Source organism: Diachasmimorpha longicaudata, chromosome 16 (genome assembly GCF_034640455.1).
Source record: "Diachasmimorpha longicaudata isolate KC_UGA_2023 chromosome 16, iyDiaLong2, whole genome shotgun sequence".
Lineage (NCBI taxonomy): Eukaryota > Metazoa > Arthropoda > Insecta > Hymenoptera > Braconidae > Diachasmimorpha > Diachasmimorpha longicaudata.
Genome location: NC_087240.1, coordinates 2,181,576 through 2,208,466, shown reverse-complemented (window position 1 = coordinate 2,208,466; position 26,891 = coordinate 2,181,576). Strand labels below are relative to the sequence as shown.

The window sequence follows — 26,891 nt, the reverse complement described above, 5'->3', positions numbered from 1 at the left end:
CAGAATAATAACAGGTAGACGAGTGTATTATGGCTACCGAGGAATGCTGATAAAAACGGAGGCAGTAAGTGGGGAAGTTTCAGTTGTCAAACTGTCACAGACAGGCGTTCACGTCCAGGCAACGGGTGACAGAGGTAAGAAGTCATTGAAACGCCTTTTATTATTAAAGCACTTGTACAAAATAATTATATAAAACATTATTGGATGTCCATGCATGCTATCAGTTAAAATTTCGAGGACTGAGGGGAGCAGTGAAATTAAGAAAATACCGAGTGACTATCGACACAATACGGATGACGTACCGATTCTTCGTACAGATCATTTCAAATACGCATTTCAGATAATGATCAATACGGGTTTCGCTAGGGGGTAAAATGGGTTTGATATTGTTACTGTGGGAATCTAGAGGTCAATAGAGAAATCAAGAAGTAAATTTATGAAGTGAGTAGTGATGTGGTAAAATGGGAAAAGTTTAGTGATCAGTGAGTGGAGTTTTTGAGCAATATCTGCGAATCTAAGAGGAATAGCTAATTTTTTGTCATAACATTTATTGTAGCTCTCAATTCGCTCCACAAAAAAGGTTCTAATGAAAATTTTGCTAGCTACCGTGGATCTCGAGATATTCATCAAAAACTGGTCCGGAGTCAAAAGTGAGTTCTGTCGTTTTACCACTTCGCTACTGAATTGCCCCTTTTAGTTTAATCAATAATCTGATGTAAAAAATGTCGCAGAAATTAAATTAATTAAATTAAATGAGTTGAATGAGTTAAATGATGTGTTGTCATGGTCATCTTTAAAACTGAATTAGAGAGACAATGTAAGATTAATATAAAATTAACGAAGATACATGTTACAAAGAAATTTATTACAAAACATATCCACTTTTGCAGTATCGACTCATGATATTGATTTCATGTGTATTTCGACGTAATATTATTGTCGATGAAAGCTCAGGACGCCTCAAATATTATTCATAGCATAGGAATGAGCTCATTTTCATATGGAAGAACTTGAAGGTCCTGACAAAAAAATGCTAGAGAAAGTTTCATCCATAATGTGCCGATAGTTACTGAGAGGAAAATATTTGAGGGAAATTAAATTCGGTAATTCGTCTCTTCACCATAGGCCTTACATTTTTTTCGCGATTTCAATAGAAAAATATAATTTTCGACTCGGAATGTAATATAATTTTTTATCTTTTTTTTTAAATCGTTATTTTGCGTGACTCGGACTCGGTTTTCAGTATAATGCGAACTCTAATGAGGACTTTAAGGATATCCAAGTATCTTTATAACCTAATATAAACGATATTATCGATTCATCAATTTTCAATCCTCAAATTTATCTATTAAATTACGTGAGGAAAAAATGAAAAAAAAAATGAAGACTTGGTATCATTAAGATAACCGTTTTTTACAGAATAATTAAACATTCTTCGTTTGTAAAGAAATTAATAAAATTGTAGAACGGATAGGACACCTGATTTTCCCAGGTGTAAAGTGGATTTCGAGGAAATTCTGAATGTAAATAAATTCATTATGATTACGAATTTAATTATCTTTATGGTGAAAAATTGATTGTTTATCAATTATTTACAGAAGAAGCTCATCGCTTCGAAAGTTGCAGTTCTTGACTTATTTCATCAATCTTTTTCAAGAAGTGAACTTTCAAAATTTTTTCAGACTTTTAAAATGTTTTTAAATGTTGAGTAATAACATTCAAGTTGAAACCTGCAGTTTAAATAATTAATTCGCCATACAATAGCCAAAGTAGTTCTCACGATTTCGCACAGAGAATGTCATGAATTCAACTACCTCCAATCATCGTATTTAGCAATTAAATTTCATTAGAAAAATCGTAATAAAATCGTGAATCTTCAACTCCCTTCAAATAACATTTTTCACTAAATTATTCTTTCAGACATTCTTTCAAACATTCAGAAACTTTGTTTCTCCCTAAAGAATTCAACAAGAAGTAATAAAAAAATACGTTGACAGTAAAAAATTGATAATTTATCAATCATCTATACAAAATTATCGTAATTTTCCGGAATTGCAGTTTTGAAATTATTTCATCAATCTTTCTCCATACGTAAAAATCTCTTAAATATTTTTCCAAATTTTCAATGTTTCGTAACAGCTCAATATCGAGATTTAAATTCACACCTACAAAGTTCAACTTTAGAAAATCATTGGAAAGTATTCGGAATTTTGAGATCAATAAACGTCCAACGAAAGCTACGATGATCAATTATAAAAGTAGAGGAGCATTTCACTGAAGGGAAGATATCCAGAGTACTTGGATATTCTTAAATCACTAGATCGTCCCATTCTACCCATCCGAGTTTCGAATCCGGGATCTCCAGCATGTCCCCCAACGAATGTACTCACAGAGCCAGGGTAACGGGCCTCTTTCTCTCTGATATGTCTATTTTTTAAAGTGAAACTTCTTCGACAATTCTATAAAAGTTTGCGTTAAGCATTCAACGCTTCAGTGGAGGGGGAATAGCGTTGAACGTTTAACACCACTCGGAAGGAGAATCGCAAGAGAGAGAAAGAAAGTGCGAGAGGGAGAGCAAGAGAGTAAAGAATAAGCGCCTGACTATGCGGTATTCGCGAGCAAATAGATAAAATAGACGTAAGACATTTAACATCGTATTTTAATTATCACAATCCAATTATAAATCCTATAGATATTAATTTATCAGAGCCCAGCGATGATAATTAGTGTGGACTTTACCTAGTAATATATTTTTTAAAATGTGAATTTAAAAAAGTGTTGGCCACTCCGATATATTCTTATCCTTTCCCTCTCGCTCTTTTTCTCTGATACGAAATGACACGCATTTCTTGGAATATCATTAAGAAGTTTCACTTGTTCCGCGCGTAGGGACTCCACGCACCCTTTTTACTATTCACGTGTCTCGTGACGATGGAAAGATTACGGACTTGTTGATTCATCCCCATTCATCTTCATTGCAAAACATTGAATGGGCTTGCAATCCTTGCCATCTCCGAGGCAGAGCACAGTCTCACCGTCTTGTAGTTCATGCCTGGCAATTACTTCAGGTGACGTGTACGTCATACTACAAGTGTCAATATCGTTAGATCCAGGGTTCATACCTGAAGCTGAAAAAAATTAATTTGGCGTTATGGATAATCGGTTATGAAGACAGGAGACATTTTATGAGTCTAAATTTGGAAAAATGGTGATGAAAGACAGAAACTATTGTCGAATAAAAATTTTTTCCTTCACAAAAAAATTGTTTTTCGTGGTTTTCATTAGAAAATCACGATACGTTGAGGATGAAAACCACAGAAACTCGATATCTGAAGTTAAATTCATACAAGAGAAGAATTTTTGGTTGGACTAGAAAAGGAAATGATTAAAAAGTAATAAAAAGTAACTTAATGGTGAAAGTTAAACTTAAGTGCTATCACTTCGAATTAAAAATAAACCGATTCGATTGACGTTTAATCTGACGTGTTATTACGATGTTCTTTATAACGATTACAAATATACTCTTTTCATCTGAAGCTCAAATTAATTTTTTTAAATTTATTACCATTGGATATCGACCAATAATTTGTTTGTGGAAAAAACACAAAAAAGCGTTTTTTACAGAGAAAAATCTAGACGAGTTATGGATTTGTTTCAAAATTTTCGCTTCAAATTTGCTTTTGAAAAAAGAGTGAAAAATTTTTACTAAACTGCGGTGAAATAGCTTTTACCGAAATGTTAAAAAGAAAAAAAATCAGAAATATTCTGGGAAACTTTTTCAAGGTAGTCATCAGGGCCATCTTTGAAAAAAACTTAATTACAGAATGTCGAGAATTTAATCCACATGAGAATAACCTTAAGTTATTTTTCATTAGTTTTTAAGCTAAATTTAGTTATTAGTTTTTCCATTAATTAATAAATGGCATACAACCTCCTGCTCTCCGATTAGCCGAACGTTTTTGACAAATGATGCTTCTCAAAAGTTTTAACGCTCTTCCGTCCATTGTATTGGGTTCCACTCTCAAACTTTGTTTCAAGTGGAATATGGCACCAGTGTTGTTTCCTTTAATGTGAAGTAGAGAGCCATACAGGTAATTTGTGAGTGGCTGAAAACAAAAAATCAGAGTCTTAGAGTGTCATAAAAAATAGCTTTGTCAAGAGAATGTAATAAGCTTCAATGAACCCATGAGCCCATGAGCTTGTAATGAACCCATTGTAAAATGAATATGATTTCATAGCGAAGATCGGTTCCCTCTTCTAGAGATACATTTCATGGAAACATATAAATCTAGATCTGTCGCCTTCTTTGGCTTTCGGAACAGAGGTGACAAAAGATAAACATCTAAAACGCTTAGGGAATTCTTTGACAGATGTTAAGGGTCGCCAAAACCCATTCGAATAAATGAAATTTCGTCCCCCTAGTTATTCACAATTTATTGCATTTTCTACTAATTTATTCGTCTTATTAATTGAATTTCATTGAAAGTGAAAACCAGACTCAACTTGATAACGTTCTTCATCAATCTATTCAATTATTAGTTCAATAATTAATAAAAAATTATCAATTAAAGCTCTGACACTCCTGTTTCCATCCATCAGAAAATTCCTAATTTTCAAGGACACACCTAATAGCTTTCTCAGCAAGAGAACACATGTTTCTCAACTCCTCCTATCGATAATCCAAGATAAACGTATCCCGGACACTAATCGAGAAATACTCAACATTGAAATCGTAATTTAAATTTCTTGAAACGTTAATTCACCTTCGAATCGACTGTATAAGTGACCGGTGTCTTAAAATTAGATAATAATACAATAATCTTGTATATTTATCGAACAAAAAATCCAATACACAATGGTTATTATCTAAATAAAAACACCAATTAAAAAATCGTGAATAACTCGAATGAGTTCGATTATTAGCACGACATCGTCGATTTTTGAGTCGACGCAAAATCTTTTGTACGAATACTCCTTAGTCAACATAATCTTTAGTTTCCAAAATTGACAATAGCAATGAATAATTTACTTTTACTGCGTTTATACGAATAACAATACAAAACCCCTTACATTTATCTGAAAAAAATCAAATCAAAAATGATTTTTATCTGAATATAAACACCAATAACAACAAAACGTGAATAACTCGAGTGGATTAAATTATTAGCTCGACATTTTCGATTCTTGAGTCGACTCAAAGTTTTTTGTACTGATCTACCTCATTCAATTAAACCATGAACATCGCGAATTGACAAAATTAATGAATAATTCACTTCAACTGTATTTATACAAATAACAATACAAAAACCTGTTATTTTTATCTAAAAAAATTCAAATCCAAAGTAATAATTATCTGAACACAAAAATCAACAAAAAAAATCGTAAATAAATCGAGTGAATTAAACTCTGAGCTCGATATTGTCGATTCTTGAGTCGACCCAAACATTTTTTGTACGGCTACACCTCAGTCATCATAATCTTCAGTCTCCAAAACTGACAAAAGTAATGAATAATTTACCTCAACTGCGTTTATACGAATGGCTTCCTTCGTAATCTTCAGCGCCTCATCAACAAGTCCAGTCTTCTGCGCAATGGAAGCAATGCTAACCAGTGGAACGTCTCTAAATCGTTTAGGTACAGTATTCAACGCCAACTGAAGGCAGTCCAGAGCATTTCGCGACTTCCCAACGACTCGCCAATGCAACGATGCCAATACCGAGAGTACCCAGGGTGCTGCGATCTTTGATGTCGTAGCTGTTAAAATCCTCTGCCCAATTTCCGCGATTTCCGCATCCTTCGCTAAATTCAGTAAAGGCCCTGCTAGACTAGAATCAGGTGAATTGCTCCCAAGTGTCGCCTTCAACAATGACTGGGAGATATATTTTTGGTCGTAAGTCTCGGGGGACTGACAAGTCGGTGGATACCAAGGTAAAGCATGTTCCTTTCCTGCTTCAATGCCAATCAGTTCATTGACAAATTGCTTAATGGAATATCCTTTGTTCTCTGGTGATAAATAAATTGGCAGATATTGGGTTGTATGACTGATCAAAAGCTCTGGCCTCTCGCATTCACTCGAAATTGGCCAATTTTTGCTCTCAAACTCAGCCGCACTTTTCTTAATTTCAATGTTATGATACTTTGGTTTATTTGTTGGTTCCATGAAGACCGAAAAAAATTCCGGCTTCTTCTCGTTATTACTATCCTTCGTTTTACCTGAACGATCAGTCTTTTTCCGCATAACTTTTGTACTCGCCATTCGATCATTCATTTTTTCCACTTGATTTTCAACATTTTTCAGTTGCTGCAGACTAACACCAATGTCTATTTGCAAGTTGTGAGCGAAAATTTGATTGTCTGTCACACTTTGACAGGAGAGGGTTGTATCATCGTCATCTCGGTGTGTACAGACTTGTCCACGCGATGATAGCATTGAGCCCAAGCGCTGGGCACGAAGGGCTAGAAATGGAGATCTGATTTTTTCAGACAAAATTTTTTCCTCGAGCTTCAGTCGCTCGGCCTTATCGTTTTGTTGGGCGTGCAGTTCCGCTACAATGCCATCTATTTTTCTGAAAAGGATCAATATTCCGGTGAAATCAATGGGTCAGAATATGGATTCATAGTCTGTGTGACCATGAGGTAATTCGGAGAGAATAGAGCAATGTTCGACCTTCTCTTCTTAGATGGAGATTGCCATTTTTGGATGGGGTGAAGTTAGAAAAATTAGTGTTGAAGCTTCTTATAAAATATTTCAGAGGGTGGGAATTCTGGGGACCCATGTAGGCCTATTATGGGCATTCGTATGAGGGGATTAAGGGTCAATGGGTTTCAAATCAAATAGAGTAGCACCACTGGTAGATAGACCCTTAAAGTAGTTTTACGCTTTTAATAAATTCAAAGATTAAGGAAAACTACACAAAATTTTTAGAAAACTCGATTACGTTTGGTATCATAATTTGGTTTTTCAATTCAATTATCGTTTCTGTTTAAATAAAAGAAGTTGAAAAATCAGAACTTAAGAATTTCATATGAGAAAATCAACATTTGCGGTGTAATTAAATATTAGAATCTAAATTTTGTATCATTAGTCGTAAAAAGGTAGAGAATTGTTTGACACTTCGTAAAAAATAATCTCCGTCTGGAAAAATCGGTCTGTTATTCGTTTTACAAGAAGGAAATGTTTAAAAACATATTATTAGGTTCTGAACTTTAATTCAGATAGTTCTATATATGATCGATAAATTTGGCAAATTTGGCGACTGAAAATATGGAAAAGTATCATATACTCTCGGTGGAATACCGACCTGAGGGTGAAACTACTTTAAGAAAATTGAGAGCTTTCCACAGAGTAAAAAAATATCATTCGGTCAATTGAGTAGTTAATATCATTGCACCCGATAAAACGCGTTTCTGGGGCCTTAATTCTTGAATAATTCATTATTTAGAATTGTCGAATAGTTCTCACGCTTTTTTTCCATTTCGCTTTGTCATTATTTCTTATTGTTAGAATCTAAAGTTTAGAAATCAAGAAACCGATAATTTTCGTCAACATTTTTCTAAATTCCAACACAATGGATTTTCTCCCTGGGAATAAGATAACCACATGTGGTAACTACTATCACCTCATACATTCTAAAATTCAAATCAACTTATAGTGACAACAATTTAGGAATCAAAATTAAACGTTAGAATAAAAGTCAGGTGAATCGTCGATTCATGTGGCATGAAAAATCTCGCATAGTTATACTTTCTATCTATTCTATTTCCTAATGGAATAGTTCATTTAGCGTCTTATGGTTCCCGAATAATATCCATAATTGCAAAAGATTTTAATTGAATCGAATTTATAAATTGTAATCTGCTAATGTAAAAGAAAACTTTCCATAATTAAAATTAAAACCAACAACCCACAAATTTCTAGTGATTGACAACGTGCATCATAATTAGTAAAACCCTAATAACTTATAAAATAATGATTTCTAAGTAATAGTAGAGTTCTGACGGTTGCAAGGGGTCTTTGTTCTGCATCATCGCGTATAGGAAATATTAAATGCCATTAGATCATCCAGTTCAAGGCGTGCGTTATGAAAAATTGATCTCACTCACTTGTGTAAAGCTCCCAAGGATTTTTCAAAGCTCTGGCAGCACAATATTACGAATTTAGCCTGTTTTGCCTGTTCCATACCAGGCGTTAATTTCAACGAATTATCGTAACAAGCAATAGATCGATTGTAATCACCCAAAACAGCATAAACATGACCAAGAGCTAAATGATGGTGACTCTGGGTTGGCGCATAGTCTATCGCTGCGTGAAGTACAATTGCAGCTTCGGCTGAATGTTTTGCTGCGTGAAGAATCCCTCCAGCTGTCAGCAGAGGAATGTCTCGAAATTCTCTGACAAAGGAATAAATTATGTTCAACAAAACCATTGACACTGAGTTAATATTGATAAAGAGGGAGAACAATTAAAACGTAGGAAAATAGTTTTCTCAAGGATATTCAAAATGTGAGTTTGTTTACGTTTTAATTTTGGTAATTTTAAGGAGACTGGGACAAAATGGAATACACTGTTTTCAAAGGGGAGAAGGCGAGTCTGACAAAATGGTGCATCAGAAAAAATCGAACTTCAGATCAGTAGCGAAATTGGTAAATCGAGGTAAATGTACTTAAGTTTAAGTCGAGTTTTTTGACGATATCTCGGAATATAAGAGAGATCGTGAAATTTTTGTCATTACATTTGTTGTAGCTCTCGATTCGCTCCACAAAAAAGGTTCTGATCAAAATTTTGCTATCTCCCGTCGATTGCGAGATATTCATAAAAAAAGATCGATAGTCAAAGTCACTTATCTCCCTTTGTCACTTCATTAGAGATGGGATTAAACTACGAAAAATATTAATGTTTTCAAAATATTTCGTTCTTATAAACAAATAATATAACTTGTTTCGCAAACGGTAGATTATCTTTTACGAAGTGTTAAACAATTCCATGATTTTTTTCCATCGAATCATCAAAAATTCAGATTCTAATCTTTGAATACAACAGAAATTTTGATTTTCCCATGAGGCACTGTATTAAGTTTTCATTTTCTACCTTTATACATTTTTTTGAGAACAAAAACGACAATTAAATTGAGGAAAAAACCGCAATACAAAATGTGATCGAATATTTTGAAAATTTTGTAAAGTCTTAGACAATCGTTGGATTTACTTGAAGGATAGACCTACTTTAAATTACTTTGATTTACCATTTCACCTCTGAATTTATGATTATTTATAATTACCGTGGAGCTGTCACAATAGATCGACGAGCGCATTCCAACGCATTATAAGCATCCCCTCTCGCTCGCCAATAAATAGCAGCAAGATTGAAATGCAACCACGAAGTACTATTCCTCAATAATCCATGGGCAATCTGATGCCCAAATTTATTCAAGTCCGTACCCTTTGGCAGATATTTAATTAATCCTTTCTCCTGAGGCTGTGACAAATTCTTTCTATGTCTCATCGCACTCAGGTGGTCAAAAGTGTACATGCTAAAGTCCAGAGGAAATGTCTTCTTGCAGTCTGGTATTCTCTTCTTCTCCTCGTTAGGAATTCCATGGAGTAAATAATCCTTGTGAGTTACTCCTTTCCTGTAGCTCCCGTCTGTCGCTACACTGGCGTAAAAATCAAAATCGTCCAGCAATTTTCTGCAAGATATGCAATCGGGATTCGATGCTTGTAACCAGGATTCGAGATCACCTATGGAATTTAACACAGCCATTTGACTATCTAGAACTACTTCTCGGGCTAACATTTTTTGGTGAAGGGCCTCCACTGCATTCATTCGATTTTCTTGCTCCAAAAATGCTGGCAGATCGTAGGGCCTTTTCATGTTGTAGACAGAGTTGAGCTGAAATAAATTATCTCTTTAAAATTAATTTGCATAATTGAAGATGAGGCTATTTGTGGATACGACAGTTAGAACGTCGATCTGTGACATTTTGTACTTTTTCACGTCTTGAACAATGGGTGGACAATCCTCATTAGAAAATTAAGATGATTAAATGTTCGATTTACAAACTAAATCACTCTCTTATTGTAAACAACAGGGGAGGGTAGGACGAAGTCGACCAGTCAATCTCCTGGTTTTCTTAGATAGATAGATAATTTTTTCGTGGATACGTCTATGAGATAATCTTCATCAAACGTTGAACATGGAACAAGTTTCGTTCATAAGAATATTTCTTCATTTGTAAATATCCAATTCAACTAATTTTGAGATAGTTTGATGAATTAGTTTTCGGAAAATTTCAAGATGTTTTTAAATATTGCTAACTCTTCTTGGTTTTTTGTACGAAGTCCAAAGTTTCTTGAAATTCTCAGGACACGTGAGATTTTCATTATAAATTCAAAAATATCACGTTTTTAGGGAGTTTTTATAGAGTAATGAAATTTGTTTATATATTCTTAGAAAATCCTTAATTTCCTAGAGCATCTGAGAATTTCATACAATTTTTCGACAACTTCGATTCTCTAACAGGTTGAAACATTAATGAAAAAAATTGAATTCCTTTACACATTTGTTATTATTTTTTGCCTATTTATACAGCTGTGTAATTGTTAGCTTTGTGCTTAAACAAAAGAAATAATAATTCAGTGAATGATGAAAGGCGAACATATTCTTGGGTTTGACGTAGATGATCACTTGTTTTTTCATCTCAAATTGTTTGAACAGCTATGTAAAGTGTAAAGTCCCTTAGGAGTAGATTCATCCACATAGTTACACATTTATACATTTTTTCAACAGACGTTGATGTAGTTGGTAATAATGTTTATGCATTCAGTATTTGTAGCTCTGAGTGTCTTCTGAGTTCAATATGGAGGAAATTGTTTCTCCTTGCAAGGCAATGAGGGAGTCCAAAGTTTATCAGATTAAAAAATCACGAGCACAAATTGCGATATTTGAATAGGAAAAATAAACTACGAAATTCTGAAACTGATTTGTCTTCGTTCTGAATAGAGTGAAGGGTCCCAGAGGACGTGCAGAGATCCTCTTCAGGATGTCCACATTGACAGAGCTGAATCGATAAATGTTTTTCTTTTTAATAACGCTGGAAAAAACGTTCCATTAAAAGATTAAAAAAGGACTGGTCCCTTATGCCCTCCCCTCCCCTAGATGTTAGATTTGTTTAAATCCTCCTCAAATTTGTCACAAATAGTAGATTAAATATTAAAATCTATTGAGAGTGCTTGATATCTGTGGACGAAAATGAATCGTATGTCTATAGCTGTTTTCAGTCCCTCTCAGTATGTTATAGTTTTTATAGTTTTTCGCCAAACAGTACCGAAATGTTTAGAATGGTTTTAATAAACAGAACCTGGGAAGAAAAAGAAAGGAATGAATGAACAAGGGCCTTTTGTCAAATGGGTCTAGAGTGTGAAATCGTTTGTCACTAAGAGTCAGTTGATCTGGAGACATCATACCAGAAAGGTTTCCTTCTGCACTCGATAATAAAGAATTAAAGTTGATAGTTAAATCGTTTTTATATTAATGAGACAATCCCTATCCATAATCCAATAAAATCCAATTATTGTTAAACTTGAGATAAATTTGGTCGAGTTGGTGGAACATTACTGACAGTGTAAATAAATATTGCACATTGAAACATCAAACCAGTGAAAAAAAGGCCTTCGACTAGTTTTGTCACTTAATTTTGGTCATGAAATTCTCACTTGTGGTTGGATTCTCCCATTTTCGGTGACCACCCAGTGTGTGGTTGCTGATATACCCAGAATCGCCTCGAAAAACATGAGAAATATCCGGTAGGATGGTAATTTCGCCATTGTATCTGGCGTTGTTCTTCCAGCTTCACTTTTCGATGAACTTTCAATTACCGAGTGTCGAGAGTGATGAAGCACTCATCCCGCATTTTTAATGTCAATTTTTGTTACTGAATTGTTCACAGAATATGTAACATTTTGTAAAATCAGAGGTGATAATGTTAACATCCGATTGACTGGAGAGTTCTTTATTCTAGGTTATTCCCCAGAGTTTGACGTGTGAAACAAATCGGTTATTCGGTGGACAAGGCCACCACTGAACCAGTGGTGGTCAACTCGGGGATTGGTGATATTCTCGAGAGTTTCATTGGTCACCTGGAAAAAAGCGCAAAAATGTTCAATTGTTAGAAGAGACGAACAATAGACTGTCGGTTTTAGTTGTGAGGCCATCGCCATTTTTTAATTTTGGGTGGAATTCGTCACTGGAAGGATAATTGTTATTTAATTGAAGAAAAACAGGAAAAGACCCAGGTTGGAATTTAGGGATGGAACTTGATAATTTATCTGAGGGAGGGAGGGAGGGGCAAAAGAGACCAGTCAGACAAAATAGACGAGAAGGATAGAAAATCATTACAAAAATCTTGCAAAATTGCGAATTTAGTCACCAATGAGGTTAGAATGCACTATTTTTTTCTATGAATTTTCTGTTAAACTTTTTAATCGTGACCTAATTTGCTAGAGGGTACACCTTAAAAATCACTGCACTAACACAGTAATTAGGGTCACAATTGTTAATCTCCTTACAAAAAATAATTTATTAATCTGAGAGTTGATGTAATTAGCCTGATTTATCATTCTACTGAGGCATTTCTTTTCTAAATTCCTTCTATCTCTGACGGTTTCATATTTTTCTTTCATTTTTGAAATTCAATATTTATTTGACTTCAGATTATTTTATGTATACGAACTTTCCACGTAAATAATCCTCATTAATATGTCTCTCTCATTTCTTCCTCTTTCTGTCCTGAATAATTAACTCTGAAGGAAAATACAGACTCGACGATGTTAATTTGAGTCGAAATGTCATTAATAAAATGAAGTTATTCAGGAACTTCTATTTTATCGCACACTTCGTTTTACCCCACCGGTCCATTTTGCCCCTCCTTACTTATTTATTGTTTATTATGGTGCTGTATCCGGAGACGTTGGTGAGCGTCGGAGGTAACGTGAAGTTTCGTTTAAAAATTTTTACCTCAAGCTTACGAATTAAATTCTAACAAGATCATGAATGCTAGACTCATGTTCATTTTACGTTTCATTTTTTTCAGTCAAGGACGCCGTTCAATTAAACAACTGGGTCGCCTAGATATTGAAAAATTAATCTGCGTGATACTTGAGAGAATTTACTTCAGGAATTTTTCAATAGAGGAATTTCCATCGATTCCGAGCATTTCTGTGTATTTTTTCTCAATATTCAGAATTAATTTATGTGATTTGATGTTCATAACGATGAGATTGACTGGAGGGGACTTAGGGAGTAGCTTATATCGCGGAAGCTTTTTTATGGTTGCGTTCAAGTAAAATCGACAGCGTCGCTGAGTTTAGGTTTTAGTTTTTATTAAATATTTCTAGGAATAACTTGAAAATAATTCTGGATGTAACATGTTGGTTTACCGCATGATAAAATCCATTGATGGATGCACATGAATGATCACTAAGTCATCTCATGATTTTTATCATTAAAACAATTAATCAATATTCTTTTTTTAGATACAATGAACATGAGTTCAAATAACAATGAAGTGGAATTTTGTGTTCCTCGGTATTTGATAGACCCCAAAGTTCCCTTAATAATCATTATTATTGTAATAATAATTATAAAGAAAAGAATGCATCAATAATAATAATAATAATAATAATAATAATAATAATAATAATAATAATAATAATAATAATAATAATAATAATAATAGAAATAATAATTTTAATAATAATAATAATAACCATATTATAGCTATATAATAATTATAGTAATAATAATTATTATTATTAATGCATTCTTTTCTCAATTTTCTGTAATAAAATTAATTCGTGACATAGACAGAATTCGTTGGAGACTAGACCAGACCCCGTTCAAATCCCATCTGGCAATAGACCTCGTGCCATTAAACAAACCATAAAAATTAATTCCGAAATGGTGCACCATTCTGTCCATTATCCAATATACAATAAACAATCTGGAATACAAACAAAGTACTCCATCCTGTTACCAATATTTTTGTAGTGACTCGAATTGAATCGGCCCTCGGCATGAGTATTGACCGCTTCCAGGTACCCGTTCATTTTTAGTTATAAATAATTTGTTTAATAATTTTAATCATTGAAATCTTCGGCTAAACAATCAGTGATAAGTATATATATTTGCAAGGAAATTTGAAGAGAATTAGAATTAGAGAGGAACTATTTTCACTTTAACTCAGCTAGGAATCGGACCCGGGTCTCCCGGTATTGTTCCAGGCACTCTTACCGACTGAGCTACTGAATACTACAGAAAGTCACTTTCACATGCAACAAAAACACCGCCTAATCTCCTCTACGCATTGAATAATTTGAAGAGAATTAGAATTAGAGAGAAAAAATTTCCGCTTCAACCCAACCGGACATCTAATAACGCAAAAACCGTGAGGTCACTCCTCTCTGAATTTGTTTTTAAAAATAAAACCCCACATCATACATTATATATTACATATGATATATTATACATTACATATTATATACTATATACTATATATCAGCTATGAAAATCCCAAATTTATCACGAGGGCGTAAGGGCTTCAACATTTTAACAATTAGTTTTCGTTTTTGGTCCCAACTTCTTCAATTTTCTCAAAGTTGACCACCGAGTGGGCCCAGATGGTCATGCCCACTTGCCTACATGATCCTCAAATTTCGCATTTTTACGTTTCAGACCGTTCTCCATCCTTTCCAAGCAAAATTACAAAATCTAAAAATCGAATCATTACAAAGCAAAAATACGTCGCCTCACGGTCGCATACATTTCCTGTCACTCCGCTTGTTTTCAATTTGTCATAAAAATGAATCATCCATATGCAATATTTCCTTCCGATAATACCGATAACAATTTCATAATATGATGCAACAACGAAAAAAGTTATCATTTCTCGTGTTTTATTATTTTTAATTAAATGTTTCAGGCGCTTTTACTGCAATCGTTCGCATCTGGATGGACTTTTGGAATTGTTTTTATCAGTTGGCGAGTGTTTCTACGGCGCAGGTCGCGCAGTTCGCGAATAACTCAGGGAATTGCACACCTTGAGCATCAGTACGTGGTGAAACATCGAGGTGTCAAGTGCTGTCTCATTCAACTGGTAACAAATTAACGCGAGAACGTTTATTAATCCTAACAACAACAATGAGTCTCGTCAAGCAGAATTTCAATTCCGAATGTGAGGATGGAATTAATAAGCAGATAAATATGGAATTGTACGCTAGTTACGTGTACCTATCAATGGTAAGTGATAATGTTATCGATTGAATATTTACGTCCCCCAATTATTACGAGAAATTTACATTTTTCAGTCGATTTATCTTTTTTTCAGTCGTACTATTTCGATAGGTGTGACGTCGCTCTGCCAGGATTGCAGAATTATTTCAAAAAAGCGTCAGACGAGGAACGAGAACATGCCATGAAGTTCATGACTTATCAAAATAAAAGGGGTGGATCGATTGTATTGACAGATATTAAGGGACCAGCTTTACAAAGCTGGGGATCTGCCAAAGACGCTATGGAACAGGCACTGAAACTTGAAAAGGCAGTTAATGACGTATGTCAATCAAAATATTGTATTAATTATCGTTCGACTTATTAATCGGTTATAGTTTACATGATATGGTAGGACTCGGTGAATTTTTGGCGCTTGTGTACCGCCAAAATTGTGTGAAATTGAATGAAGTTGAAACGTTTAATGAAGTTGATACTCGGGTTATTTGCTGTCAAATATTATGACACAATCGCTGAGCTCATGTCATTTATTTATTTACTTAAAGTGCTGAATCCCGTGTTGTGGGTTATTTACATTGTCACTGGTTTGCAATCAGAAGGTTTCGATAGTCACACGTTTGTCTGGCCTTGACAGTCAATGTAACTGAGATTTTTAATTATTTCTTTTTAGGTATTTCTATATAGAAAAAATTAATCGTAAAATACGAAATTTAAAATTTCATTTAGGTGATTTTTAAACACCGACATTATGATTTTGGGAATGTAAATTACGTTTTCGGGACGTAAAATATGAAATCCAGCTTCGTGATTTACTTTTCTTTCCTCGCCATTTACGATATCTCAATCACGTAAAATCGTTCACGAAACCGTCAAAGTAATAAAAAAACGTTTTTTGCAATGAAATATTTACGTTTCACATGATTGTGAATTATGTGGGCCCAACTTTCCGAGACATTTTATCACAGACAATTATCTTTTAGAAATCGTAATCGTAATTTACATTTTCAAACTTATAATTTCCGTTTTCAAACTCGTAATTTACGTTTTTCGAGACGTAATTTGCGTTTTGGTAATCGTAATTTACGGATTTAAAAACCACGCAAATTACCTTTTAAAAGTCGTATTTTACAATTAGTTTTTTCTACGTGCACCTCGTTTTTTTATCTATTTATCGTCATCTGTGGATTTTTTAGCGGCGAGGGGGGGGGGAGGTGAACGATCGGTTTTCACGTAATTTCAGTGATTTATCTGAAAACTTGATTTCAAATAACTTCAAGTGATTTCAAAGGGTTTTGCCCTACATTTCATGACTTAAAATGATTTCAAATGATTTTTAGGGATTTTAACAGATTTCAACTGATTTCACATAATTTTAAATAATTTCAAAATTTTTATTTCGATGATAAGAAACAAAACCCAATGATGAAATGAGACCGGACAACTGCGAGAACCGTTTGTACTAGATGACTTCTTTCACGAAAGCTAATGGGCTAAGGGGGGAAATAAGTACATTGGTGTTCGAATAATTCTTCAGACTTCGGAAAATCACGATATTTTTCATCACGATAGTTTAACTTGTAGTGTCGGATTTCATTAATAAAATTTATTTGTGAATTCTGATAGAAAAATTCAATTCCGAACATATTGAACTATGGAAAGTAAATATATGAATTTATTTTGAAAATCGTGGAATGTGACCGAGTGTAGTTTTGTTGCTTTTACTTCTGAACGGGCGCCGTTTATTCGCTAATACATTCGCTGAGAGAAGGCCTGTGTTAGTGAATGGTAGTCTAATTTTAAATGATTGCAAGTGATTTCATAAGAACCAATCATTTAATTTCGACTGACAACGATTTCACCGATGAATAACCCTCAATTTGTTATCATTTTTCTATAATTTCGTTGATGACCTGGGAGGCCAAATCAATTTTGATAAGACCAGTGAATAAAAATTCACAAACAACTTCAGTCGTTACTTTGTTGCATTTTTTTATCACTGATTGCATCATACATTGCTATCCAATTTAGTCTGTTAATTCCAATTGATTATTTTTAATAACAGTCACTGCGACGAAACCCTCAATAATACACTCGTATTATTCAATATTACTTTGCTCTACTGTTGAAAATTTAATTTCACATTCATCTTTCTAATTTTAAAAGAACAGTTTCCAATAATTTTAGAAAGTGCGTTAATTTTTTATTGAATCAAGCTACAGGTGATATTAAAATATCGATTGAAAAATCACTCAACGTTGGATTTTCCAATTTCAGTTGAGTGACTTTTTGTTATAGGTAATTTTAAAAAACTAATACTATGACAAGTTAAAAACTTGAGGGATCGTATTGGGTCTCTAGCTGGTTGTTTGCTCCGTCAGATAGCAGATTCGTCGCCTACGAAGTGCTAAACTACTCTGCACCACAAGTGTGGGAATATTCGAAAGGAAAATAGACAAAACATTGAATTTCCACTGGTTCACAACATTCCGTTTCGTGAATTTAAAGTTGTTAATTATTTTACAACAACACCGTTATTACTTTTTCAATAGAAATTCGAACTAATTATCACTCTCCCCTACCATAGGTAGCGAATCTGTTCTTACACCTCCTCTTGAAATGATTCTGAGCCTCGCTAACTTGAAAAACTCATCCCAGAGGAAAGACTGGGGCCCCTCGTGACTTTGACAGTTTGAGGGTTTTCTAGTTCTCACAGGAAATGAAGAATAAATCTCTTAAAATATAGTGGGTTTACAACAGAATCCAGCAACGGCAACAAAGTTCCCTTAGGGTTTTAAGACGTCAGAGACTCCTTTCCTACAAATTATAAATTTAAGCGCATGTCGAGAACTATGAAATTCTTAAAATTCAACTACTTGGCAAGAATAGTTTATACCCCGAAGACGGTATTTGATCACTACTTTGCATTAGATTAATTCAACTAATTTGAAAGACAAATACGTTTATTTAAATCTATCAATTGACACATGGTCGATGGTGTACCTCATAATGCTAGAGAAACTCCGATCATAGTGGGGGTGTAACTCAGTGGTAGAGTGTCCGCTTCGCATGCGGAAAGTCCTGGGTTCAAATCCCAGCTCCTCCAAATAATTTTTTTTTTTCATAAATTAAATCGCGCACTCATCATTACGCACAAAATTGATGTGGATCGACTCAATGATGAAAAATAGCAATCATCATTTATCGTTAATTGCGATGGAACAAAAGCAAAGGCGAGTTTCGTTCCTAACAGCCGTTTGGATATCAATATTCTTCACTCATGGTAAACCAACCGGTTTACTCTCCAATAAAATTTCAAATTCCAATTTGTTATATCAAATTACCATTTGTTATATACATCTATCTGCTTTATACCTAATTAACATGGGTGGGTATGTGATAAATTGTTGTGCGCGTAATCACGAATTGATCTTGGACACCTTCGAACTAAAAAAAATTAATTTCACGCGAAAGAATATAAGACTATATTCACTTTCCCTTTTTTTTACAATACACAATTAATGTAATTGTCTATAAATTCTCACTGATGGGTTTAATCACTGTGAACAGCATATATATAACTCACTGTTAATTTTTATTACTTTTCAATGGATGACTGTCTTGTTTACAAAGAATTGGGTTTTGTTTTTCACACCTATAACTATTGGAAATGGGATAATGGTTAAATGATCAGACGTGTGAATTCCGTTTTAATCCTTTTCTTTTATACGCTGGAAAGGCACAACCGCTCTGCTTCATTTCCTGAGAGGAACTAACTAAAAAACTAAAGGGATACAACACCCTGGACCTGATGTCTCTCTCATCAACAATGGTCCCACTCATGCACCTCTGTATACATTCAGGAAAACAGAGCATACACATCACCCCCAAACTTCCTAGAATTTTCTCTCATAAAAATATTTTCTACTTTCAAGTGGAAACACCAAAATAAAACAAATACTAATCGTACAAAGACCTATTCATTTTTTCTGAAAATTAATTTTTGACGAATATTCGAAATGTAAACTCCAATACGCCCCTTCCAAAATGAATCAGATCTAATAAACACTCACACTATCATAATCAGTTCTCTATACATCTATAATTGTAGCAAACAAAAATATTATTATTTTAATCATCAAATCATTTCCTTAATTACGAATGTGCCTTCCTCGCGTTTTGTTATCCTGGGTAAACTTACTGTGGCCCAACATTCGTGGCGCAGGGTAAAGAGAAAACCCAGTTAAAAACCTTACCAGACCACTACTAATCTTATACAAACAATATTTAGATTTTACCACTATAAAAATTCTTATCAGTCCACTTGAAGCAGCAAGGATAAGTCGTTCTGAATCATTCCAGACCCATTTGTCCCCTCAATTCAATGAATTTCAAGGCGATTAGTCCTTCAATTATTCGTTCTCTTCTAAAATGATATTTAATGTCAATGTGTTTTGTCCTCTTATGATTTATTGGGTTATTCGCGATACTAATACAGCCTGGATTGTCTCCAAAAATTGTTATTGGTCCTTCGATCTCTATTTCAATACTTTTTGCTGATGATCTCAACCATAATACTTCTTTAACCGCTTCGTATAGAGCCATATCTTCTGCTTCAGTCGATGAAGCCGCTACTGATGATTGCTTTTTACTATTCCAACAAATAGTACAACTATCATACGTTTTAAATAAGAAACCTGTTTTACTTTTTCTATTTGTTGTATCGATACCCTAATCTAAGTCGACATAACCACACGAAATTCTTTCCGAATCACTTCGCGTATACACTAAATTGAGATCGATTGTTGTCTTCAAATATCTCAGAATGCTCTTTGAACATCTCCATTACTCTATATTATTTTTATTTGTGAATCTATTGAGAATCCGCTTCGCGGGAGTCTTGCGCAAGCATTGGTACTGAACGGTCGTGCGCAAAGCCTAACCCTACCCCACACAGAGCGAAGCGAACTGGTGGGCTCTATTTTTGCTTTTCAATTACGAAGCACAAAAATTCAGGATACATCCCTCTCTCAACAACACATCCCCCAAACTGAGTAACGCCAACACGGCGTTCTCAGGGGAAACAACAACACCTACAATATCCTCACCAGAGAACACACAAACTTGCCGAACCAACTCAACAACAAAAAGAAAACTGGACCTGCAGAACAACGAGTCCTAAAAAATTTCCAAAAACGTAAAGCTACGGCAATCTAACATCACCAGCCAGGCCTTAGATAAACAATTCGCAAGAATAAAGAAAGAGTTTGGAAAACTTATTCAAGGCAAAGTGGCCCCTAACCTCAAAAGACCCAGGAACTCTCTGCAAGCCCTTCCGACAGAACACGCAACGCAACCTAACCAAGCAGGAACATATAACAGAAGTCCAGAAGATAACAACACCGAGGGAAACAAATGGACATTCCCCCAAGAAACTGCAAAACTCAAACTCAATTGCATAACGGGGACTGAAACAACCAAGAAACTAAGGCCCCCTCCAATACATATCATGAACGCCTCAATCATCACAGTGATCACAATACTTAAACCTCTCGAACTTTCCAAAGAAGCATTCCACGCAAAGCAAGACAACGAGACCAACACCGTTACGAGCACACCCACACACTTTGATATCTTCAACAAAATAGTGAACTTCTTCAAAACAGGTAACCTCAAATTTTATACCTACACGCCCAAAGCTCTCCGCCCCAAGTCAATCGTACTGAAAGGCATCAATGGGGACTTCAATGAAGAATATCTTGCAAGAGAGACAAACGAGATGAACCCCAAGAACGTAAAAAAAATTAAAATCTCGAAAATCGCATTCAATAAATCTAATCCGCAAAGACACTTCCTTATACAAGTCACGCATGACAGCTACCTCCCGGAACTAATGAAAATAAAGGTCCTAGCCTATCAGCGAGTTAGGTGGGAACACTTACGAAAAAAAAAACAATTTTCCAATGCAAGAAATGCCAACGATTTGGACACGCCAGTTCCAATTGTAACCTGGCATTCAAATGCGTGAAATGCGGCGAGACCCATGAGCCTGGCAAGTGCCCCATTTCTTTCAGCTCTAACAGGCAAACCCTCAAATGCGCCAACTGCAGCCAGCATGAACACCCCGCCTCCTACAAAGGCTGCTTATATTATAAAAGTGTCCAGTGTGTTGAGTCCAACTCAACACGCAACGCAAACTATCCAAACAGGAACATACAATAGTATTCCAGAAGAAAACCGCACCGAGGGAAGCAATTGGACCTTCCCCCAAAAAACTATGAAACCCAAACCCAATTACACAACGGGTGCTAAACCAATCGAAGATGATAACAGCTTCAAAGCACTCGAGAATGCGGAGGAGATGGACCACTCAGGAGCACATACCCAACCACAAACCCAACCCGGAAGCAGCAATGATCCTCAGCACACCGCAACTAAAAAAATAAGGCCCCCTTCAATACACATCATCAACGCCTCAATCAACGAAGTGACCCAACACATACTTCCTTCTAGCTGGTGACTTCAATGCCAGACATCTCACTCTTGGTGACGAGACCAACGGTGTTCATGGTCCGGCACTAGCTGAATGGCGTGATGAAAACGCCCAAATGTATGGCTGCAACCTGTTCTCTACAAGCACACCCTCATTCTTACCTGCCCAAACTTACTTGGATCACTGCATCTTAGACGACAGACTGAAGATCATCAACCTTAAATTCAACAAGCTAGATACCACACCCTATGACAGCGATCACCTAGCCCTTTTAATACACATAGAACTAGACAAGCCGCTCACCCCCCACACAGACACCTCACCAGAACGCATAGCCATGTTTAAATTAACGGACTGGGAAAAATTCACCTCATACTTGGAAAACATCTATAACGTCAAAGTACCTAACGATAGAAACCTTCAGGAAATCGAAATAGATGACCTGCTACTCTCCATCAATGACAGCATCGCCCGCGCGATTGACGACAGAGTGCCTAAGGCTAAACCTCCCAGCAACACCCAGAAATACATCACCAAAAAAATTATCAAACTGGAAAAAAGAAAATCCTCCCTTCTTACAACACTACACCGCAAAATAGCCACAGACCCCAGAGCCCGGTTAAAAGAAACTAAGACCATCAAAATACTCAGCACAAACCCGTGAAGAGATCAACCTTGAATTCAAAGCCGCAATAGAGAAATACTGGAATAACATCTTCAAGAAAATAAACCACAGGAACTCGTCAAAATTCATCCCAACAATCAACAAAATTTTTCGCCCTAAACCCAACACTGGTTTAGCAAACATACTAATCTCTACCGACAACGACATTATCCTAAACAACTCTAGCAACCCCCTCGACAACATCCCCGTCACCGACAACAAATATGTGTTCTCCGACCCTGTCAGCAAGTTAAATGCAATAGGCGCTTACTACGAATCCATTAACTCCCCCAGACACCTCAACAATGGAACCCGCCTAAAAGAAATCGTCTCCAAACGAATTTCTGACTTTAAAAGATCGCTGCAATCCGAAAAACTAAATAACAAAGACATAACAACGTTCAGCTCGACAAATTTAGCCAGCAACCCCTCTGAAGACGAGATAGACAGATATTTCACCTCGCCGGAGCAAATAACAAAAATAATCAAAAATTTGCCAAACAAAACATCTAGCGGCATTGACATCATCCCAAACACGGTCATACGACATCTACACCCTAACATCATCAAAGACATCACAGTCCTGCTCAACAACGCCCTAAACAGAACCTACTTTCCCAGCATCTGGAAAGTCGCTCAAGTCATCCCCATTCTCAAAAAAGGCAAACCCAATGACGACCCTTCCAGCTATCGCCCCATCAGTCTAACCCCAAACCTTAGCAAAGTTTATGAAATTGTTATTAACGACCTCATCAACTCCCACCGCACTAAAAACAAAATAATTCCGGACAACCAATTTGGGTTCCGACACCTGCACTCCACCACACACGCCGCACACAAATTTCTTTCGGACGTCAACAATGCTCTCCACCATAAGTACATGGTAGGAGCAACCCTCATAGACCTGGAGAAAGCATTCGACTCCATATGGCTAGATGGCCTGATCTACACACTCCTCAAAAAAAACTTCCCAAGTAACCTGGCGAAAGTAATACTAGACATGATCAATCACCGATCATTTTACACATCTGACGGCACACATAGCTCCAGCAAGAAATTCAAAATACTTGAAGGACTGCAGCAAGGAACCGTCAACTCCCCCTGTCTCTTCTCCATATACACCAGCGGTATACTCAATTCATTTGGCCTCAACAACACCCCCAACACCCACGCAATAGCCTACGCCGATGACCTGATAGTATATGTCACCGGCAAAAATACTAAAAGCATACAGCCCACTTTACAAATATTAATAAACAAAATAAACAACTACTGCTCTATGTGGAACCTCAGAATAAGCCCCCTCAAATGCGAGAACATTCTAATCCGGCGCCCAGTAAATGAATTAAACAGGTGCAACAGGCCTGGAATTAATTCATTCACAATCACCACATTCAATCCTGACACCAGAGAGGAAGTGACAATCCCCACCAAGCAAATAGTCAAATACCTTGGCATCCACATAGACTATTTAGCCCGCTGCTTCAAACACATCGACATCCAGCTCAGTAAAGCAACAACTAGAGTCTTCTCTCTACGGCGACTTCTTCAACCAGCTATTTTCACACCGTGCCCGAATCATATGCTACCTCCTTCTAGTAAGACCTCTCAATAAGTATGCTTGCTCAGTCTGGTGGAATATGTCCGCCTCCGCAGCAGAAAAAATGCGTTTACTAGAACGCCACTGTATCCGAGCTGCCTTTAAATTGTACAAACCTGCAAACTCCCACAACCAGCACATGATCAGCGACCAAGCCCTCTACGACGAAGCGACTATACCACGAATAGACAACTTCATCATTAAAACAACAAGAAATTACTTTGCTCAACTAAGAAACATCAAAAACAAAAGAATAGAAAAGCTTAGTCACGTTGACCCCATCGAAACCAACCTTGCAACTCAATCCGGCTACACACAACCCCAAGCTTTCACACACCTGGACAGACTAAGGCTGATCCAAAACGATCAAAACATTCCAGTTATATATCACCTTCCGAGACTCCCCTCGAACAAAAAAATACCACTCCAAGAAATCTACTACAATACGCCAAAATTCTCCACGGCAATTCCAAAAAGAGACTCAATCGACAACAGCCGCCTAAAACCACAATACTGGGGGTTAGACGAAAATGCCAAACACATCTCAGAGCTGAAAGAGACTTGGCAGATTATCCAGAAATCCGACCAGCAGCTTCCAACCATGTCGCTAGATTAAGAACCAAAGATAGTTATCTAGGTGACTGCTATCAATCTACCTCACCTCTCCGTTGTAAATAGGTGTAAATAGTAAATAGTAATAATAAATAATAATAATAGTAATAATAATAATAATAATAGTAGTAGTAATAGTAAATAGTAATAGTAGTAGTAATAGTAATAGTAAATAGTAATAGTAGTCTGATCAAGCAATTGCATAAATTATTCACTTCATTTAATAATCGTGGATTATTCTTTCAATTTTTTGATCCGATCAGATTATTCTTGTATTCTAATAAATAATACTAATCTGAATAATCATAGGTTTTTATTCACCCCCCTGCCACCCCACCCCCCCAGAGGATTGTCTTGAAATTGCCAATGAGCGAGAGAGAAATATCCTTCCCCCGCTCTCTTTCACTCATTAGCGGACTGGAACGTCCGTCCGTGGAGAAGGGGAAGGACGCACACCGCTTACCCGCGGCACACGGACGTAGAGCCGCGCAACACTCACGCCCCATTGGCCGTTCTTTTCACCCCCATATCTCAGCAGGAGTACTTCCGATCGAAAAGTGGAAAAGGAATTTTCTATTCAAAATCACCCCCAGAACATGCCGGTTCAGAATCGGCCTTCACTTCGAGAACACCCTGTATACCTTACGAAACATACATTTTTTTCTTTGGATCCGTAATTTCATCGAACAAAAAATTTTTACCCGCGCGAATTTAAAGGATTAAAGTGTAGTATGTTTGATAAGTTAACAATAAGAGGGCGATGATACCCAACCAAACAAATTATTTCAAAAGTCCAAATCTCCACCTCACATTAAACTAATTTTTGTTTCTTTTTCAGTCTCTCCTTCAACTGCATGCTCTCGGTTCAACCCACAACGACCCAAATTTCGTGGACTTCTTGGAGACGGAGTTCTTACAGGAGCAAGTAGATGCCATAAAGGAGATTGCAGATCACGTAACCAATCTGGAAAGAGTTGGAGAGGGTCTCGGTGTTTATATATTTGATAAAAATTTCGAGAGCAGTAGTTAGATAACTTTCCCAACCGCCGCATTACAAGCACAAATCAGACTCATTAATCTGGAAGGTACACAATAATTTATTGTTACAGTGACAATTGAGGTAATTATTTATTGTATTACTCGATGCAACAACATTGCACTGTAAAAATTACTCAGAGTTATATTGCGAATCCTTGTCTGAAGAACTTTGTTAAAAACAGTTCATCCAAATTGTTTGAAGAAAAACCGTTCGAAGAATATGGACCGCAACGAATTTGCAGAAAAAAATGTTTTATTACATAATTCAGAACGTGTTTTCTGACGAATGTGGATATAATTTTTGTTTTTCATTCATTCGAACAGACTTTGTGAATATAAGCGGATGGCTTCGGTCTAGGGGTTAGTGCGCCCACTGTTAATAACCAGTTTTGCTTACCGAGTTCTCGCTTCTTTTCCTGCGTAAAAAAATTATGATAATTAATGTCATGGATGCATCTAAAGTCCTTAAAAATAATTACACTCCATATAATGATAATCATAGAAAAAAATCAAAATCTTGAGATGCTTCTATAATTTTAAACTACATGAACAGTTTTTTCTCATGTTTTTTCCGTCGACATCACGCCATATAACTCCATTTTTCATATAATAATGAGTTGGATGAACAGATTTGTTGAACATAAAGAGAACAGCGCGCTGACCCCATGAACAAAGTGTCCTATGAGCGAAGGTTTCAGTTACCGTGATGAAAGTTTTCGTTTTCGCCTTCAATTTGTGCTATAACTCTTTCACGAGCCAAAACTAATTTTCTGCACTCGTATGAAAATCTACTATTATTCGAACTAACTATGAAACATACTATTTTGAGATCCTAGCAAGTCAATGATAATTATCAATTTCTAGCAGTAAATTAAAAGCCAATCGGAATTTCATTTCAAAGACTTTAAAGTAAAGCACATCAATATTTTTTTAATCGGCCCTAGGGGTTTTTAGTACCGTGGTATTGGCATCCGAGCTAATGGCGAGGGCGAATGGCCGACATGCCACACGACGAAAAATCCCTAGGGTACTAGTCATGAAGGATATTTTACCATAGGGATTTTCATTTTTTCGAGGTTGAGGAAGGGCCAATGCCAATCCCCGGAACAGAAAAAGTGAAAATCAATACGGAAAAATTTAGTCATAAGGATACTCAAATATGTACTGAGGTTTAATGACACTGAATAAATTTTAATTGAAGCAA

At 35.9% G+C, this 26,891-nt stretch overlaps 2 protein-coding genes and 1 non-coding gene across 5 annotated transcripts; 2 read left to right on the top strand and 1 right to left on the bottom strand.

The window, feature by feature from the left end:
• Positions 1 to 17: 17 nt before the first annotated feature.
• LOC135170216 (soma ferritin-like) lies at positions 18 to 26,891 on the top strand. Of its 2 annotated transcripts, none has more exons than XM_064135817.1 (4): positions 18 to 134; positions 14,976 to 15,292; positions 15,381 to 15,605; positions 25,488 to 26,891. In XM_064135817.1, exons 2-4 carry the CDS (start codon positions 15,194 to 15,196, stop codon positions 25,677 to 25,679), a joined length of 516 nt encoding a protein of 171 aa, XP_063991887.1. In that variant the 5' UTR covers positions 18 to 134; positions 14,976 to 15,193; the 3' UTR covers positions 25,680 to 26,891. The 2 variants fall into 2 exon arrangements, with proteins under 2 accessions (XP_063991887.1, XP_063991888.1); XM_064135818.1 differs by lacking the exon at positions 18 to 134 and adding an exon at positions 12,354 to 12,432.
• Positions 142 to 12,071, bottom strand: LOC135170214 (tetratricopeptide repeat protein 17). 2 transcript variants are annotated; one of them, XM_064135813.1, is made up of 6 exons: positions 11,713 to 12,070; positions 9,279 to 9,889; positions 8,104 to 8,391; positions 5,519 to 6,566; positions 3,932 to 4,106; positions 142 to 3,128 (listed from the first exon to the last, which is right to left on the bottom strand). In XM_064135813.1, exons 1-6 carry the CDS (start codon positions 11,821 to 11,823, stop codon positions 2,941 to 2,943), a joined length of 2,421 nt encoding a protein of 806 aa, XP_063991883.1. In that variant the 5' UTR covers positions 11,824 to 12,070; the 3' UTR covers positions 142 to 2,940. The 2 variants fall into 2 exon arrangements, with proteins under 2 accessions (XP_063991883.1, XP_063991884.1); XM_064135814.1 differs by lacking the exon at positions 8,104 to 8,391 and having other exon boundaries at positions 11,713 to 12,071.
• On the top strand, positions 18,315 to 18,386 carry Trnaa-cgc (transfer RNA alanine (anticodon CGC)). The gene has a single exon. It is a non-coding gene; the product is annotated as a tRNA-Ala (tRNA).

Bases quoted from the DNA above. Each gene is read 5' to 3' on its own strand.
- LOC135170214 (XM_064135813.1), bottom strand. From the start codon at position 11,823: ATGGCGAAATTACCATCCTACCGGATATTTCTCATGTTTTTCGAGGCG. The intron at 4,107-5,518 runs GTAAATTATTCA...TTTTGTTTTCAG, and splicing joins TTCGTATAAACGCAGTTGAG to CCACTCACAAATTACCTGTA. The intron at 3,129-3,931 runs GTTGTATGCCAT...AATTTTTTTCAG, and splicing joins GGCTAATCGGAGAGCAGGAG to CTTCAGGTATGAACCCTGGA.
- LOC135170216 (XM_064135817.1), top strand. From the start codon at position 15,194: ATGAGTCTCGTCAAGCAGAATTTCAATTCCGAATGTGAGGATGGAATT. The intron at 15,293-15,380 runs GTAAGTGATAAT...TCTTTTTTTCAG, and splicing joins GTTACGTGTACCTATCAATG to TCGTACTATTTCGATAGGTG. The intron at 15,606-25,487 runs GTATGTCAATCA...TTTCTTTTTCAG, and splicing joins TTGAAAAGGCAGTTAATGAC to TCTCTCCTTCAACTGCATGC.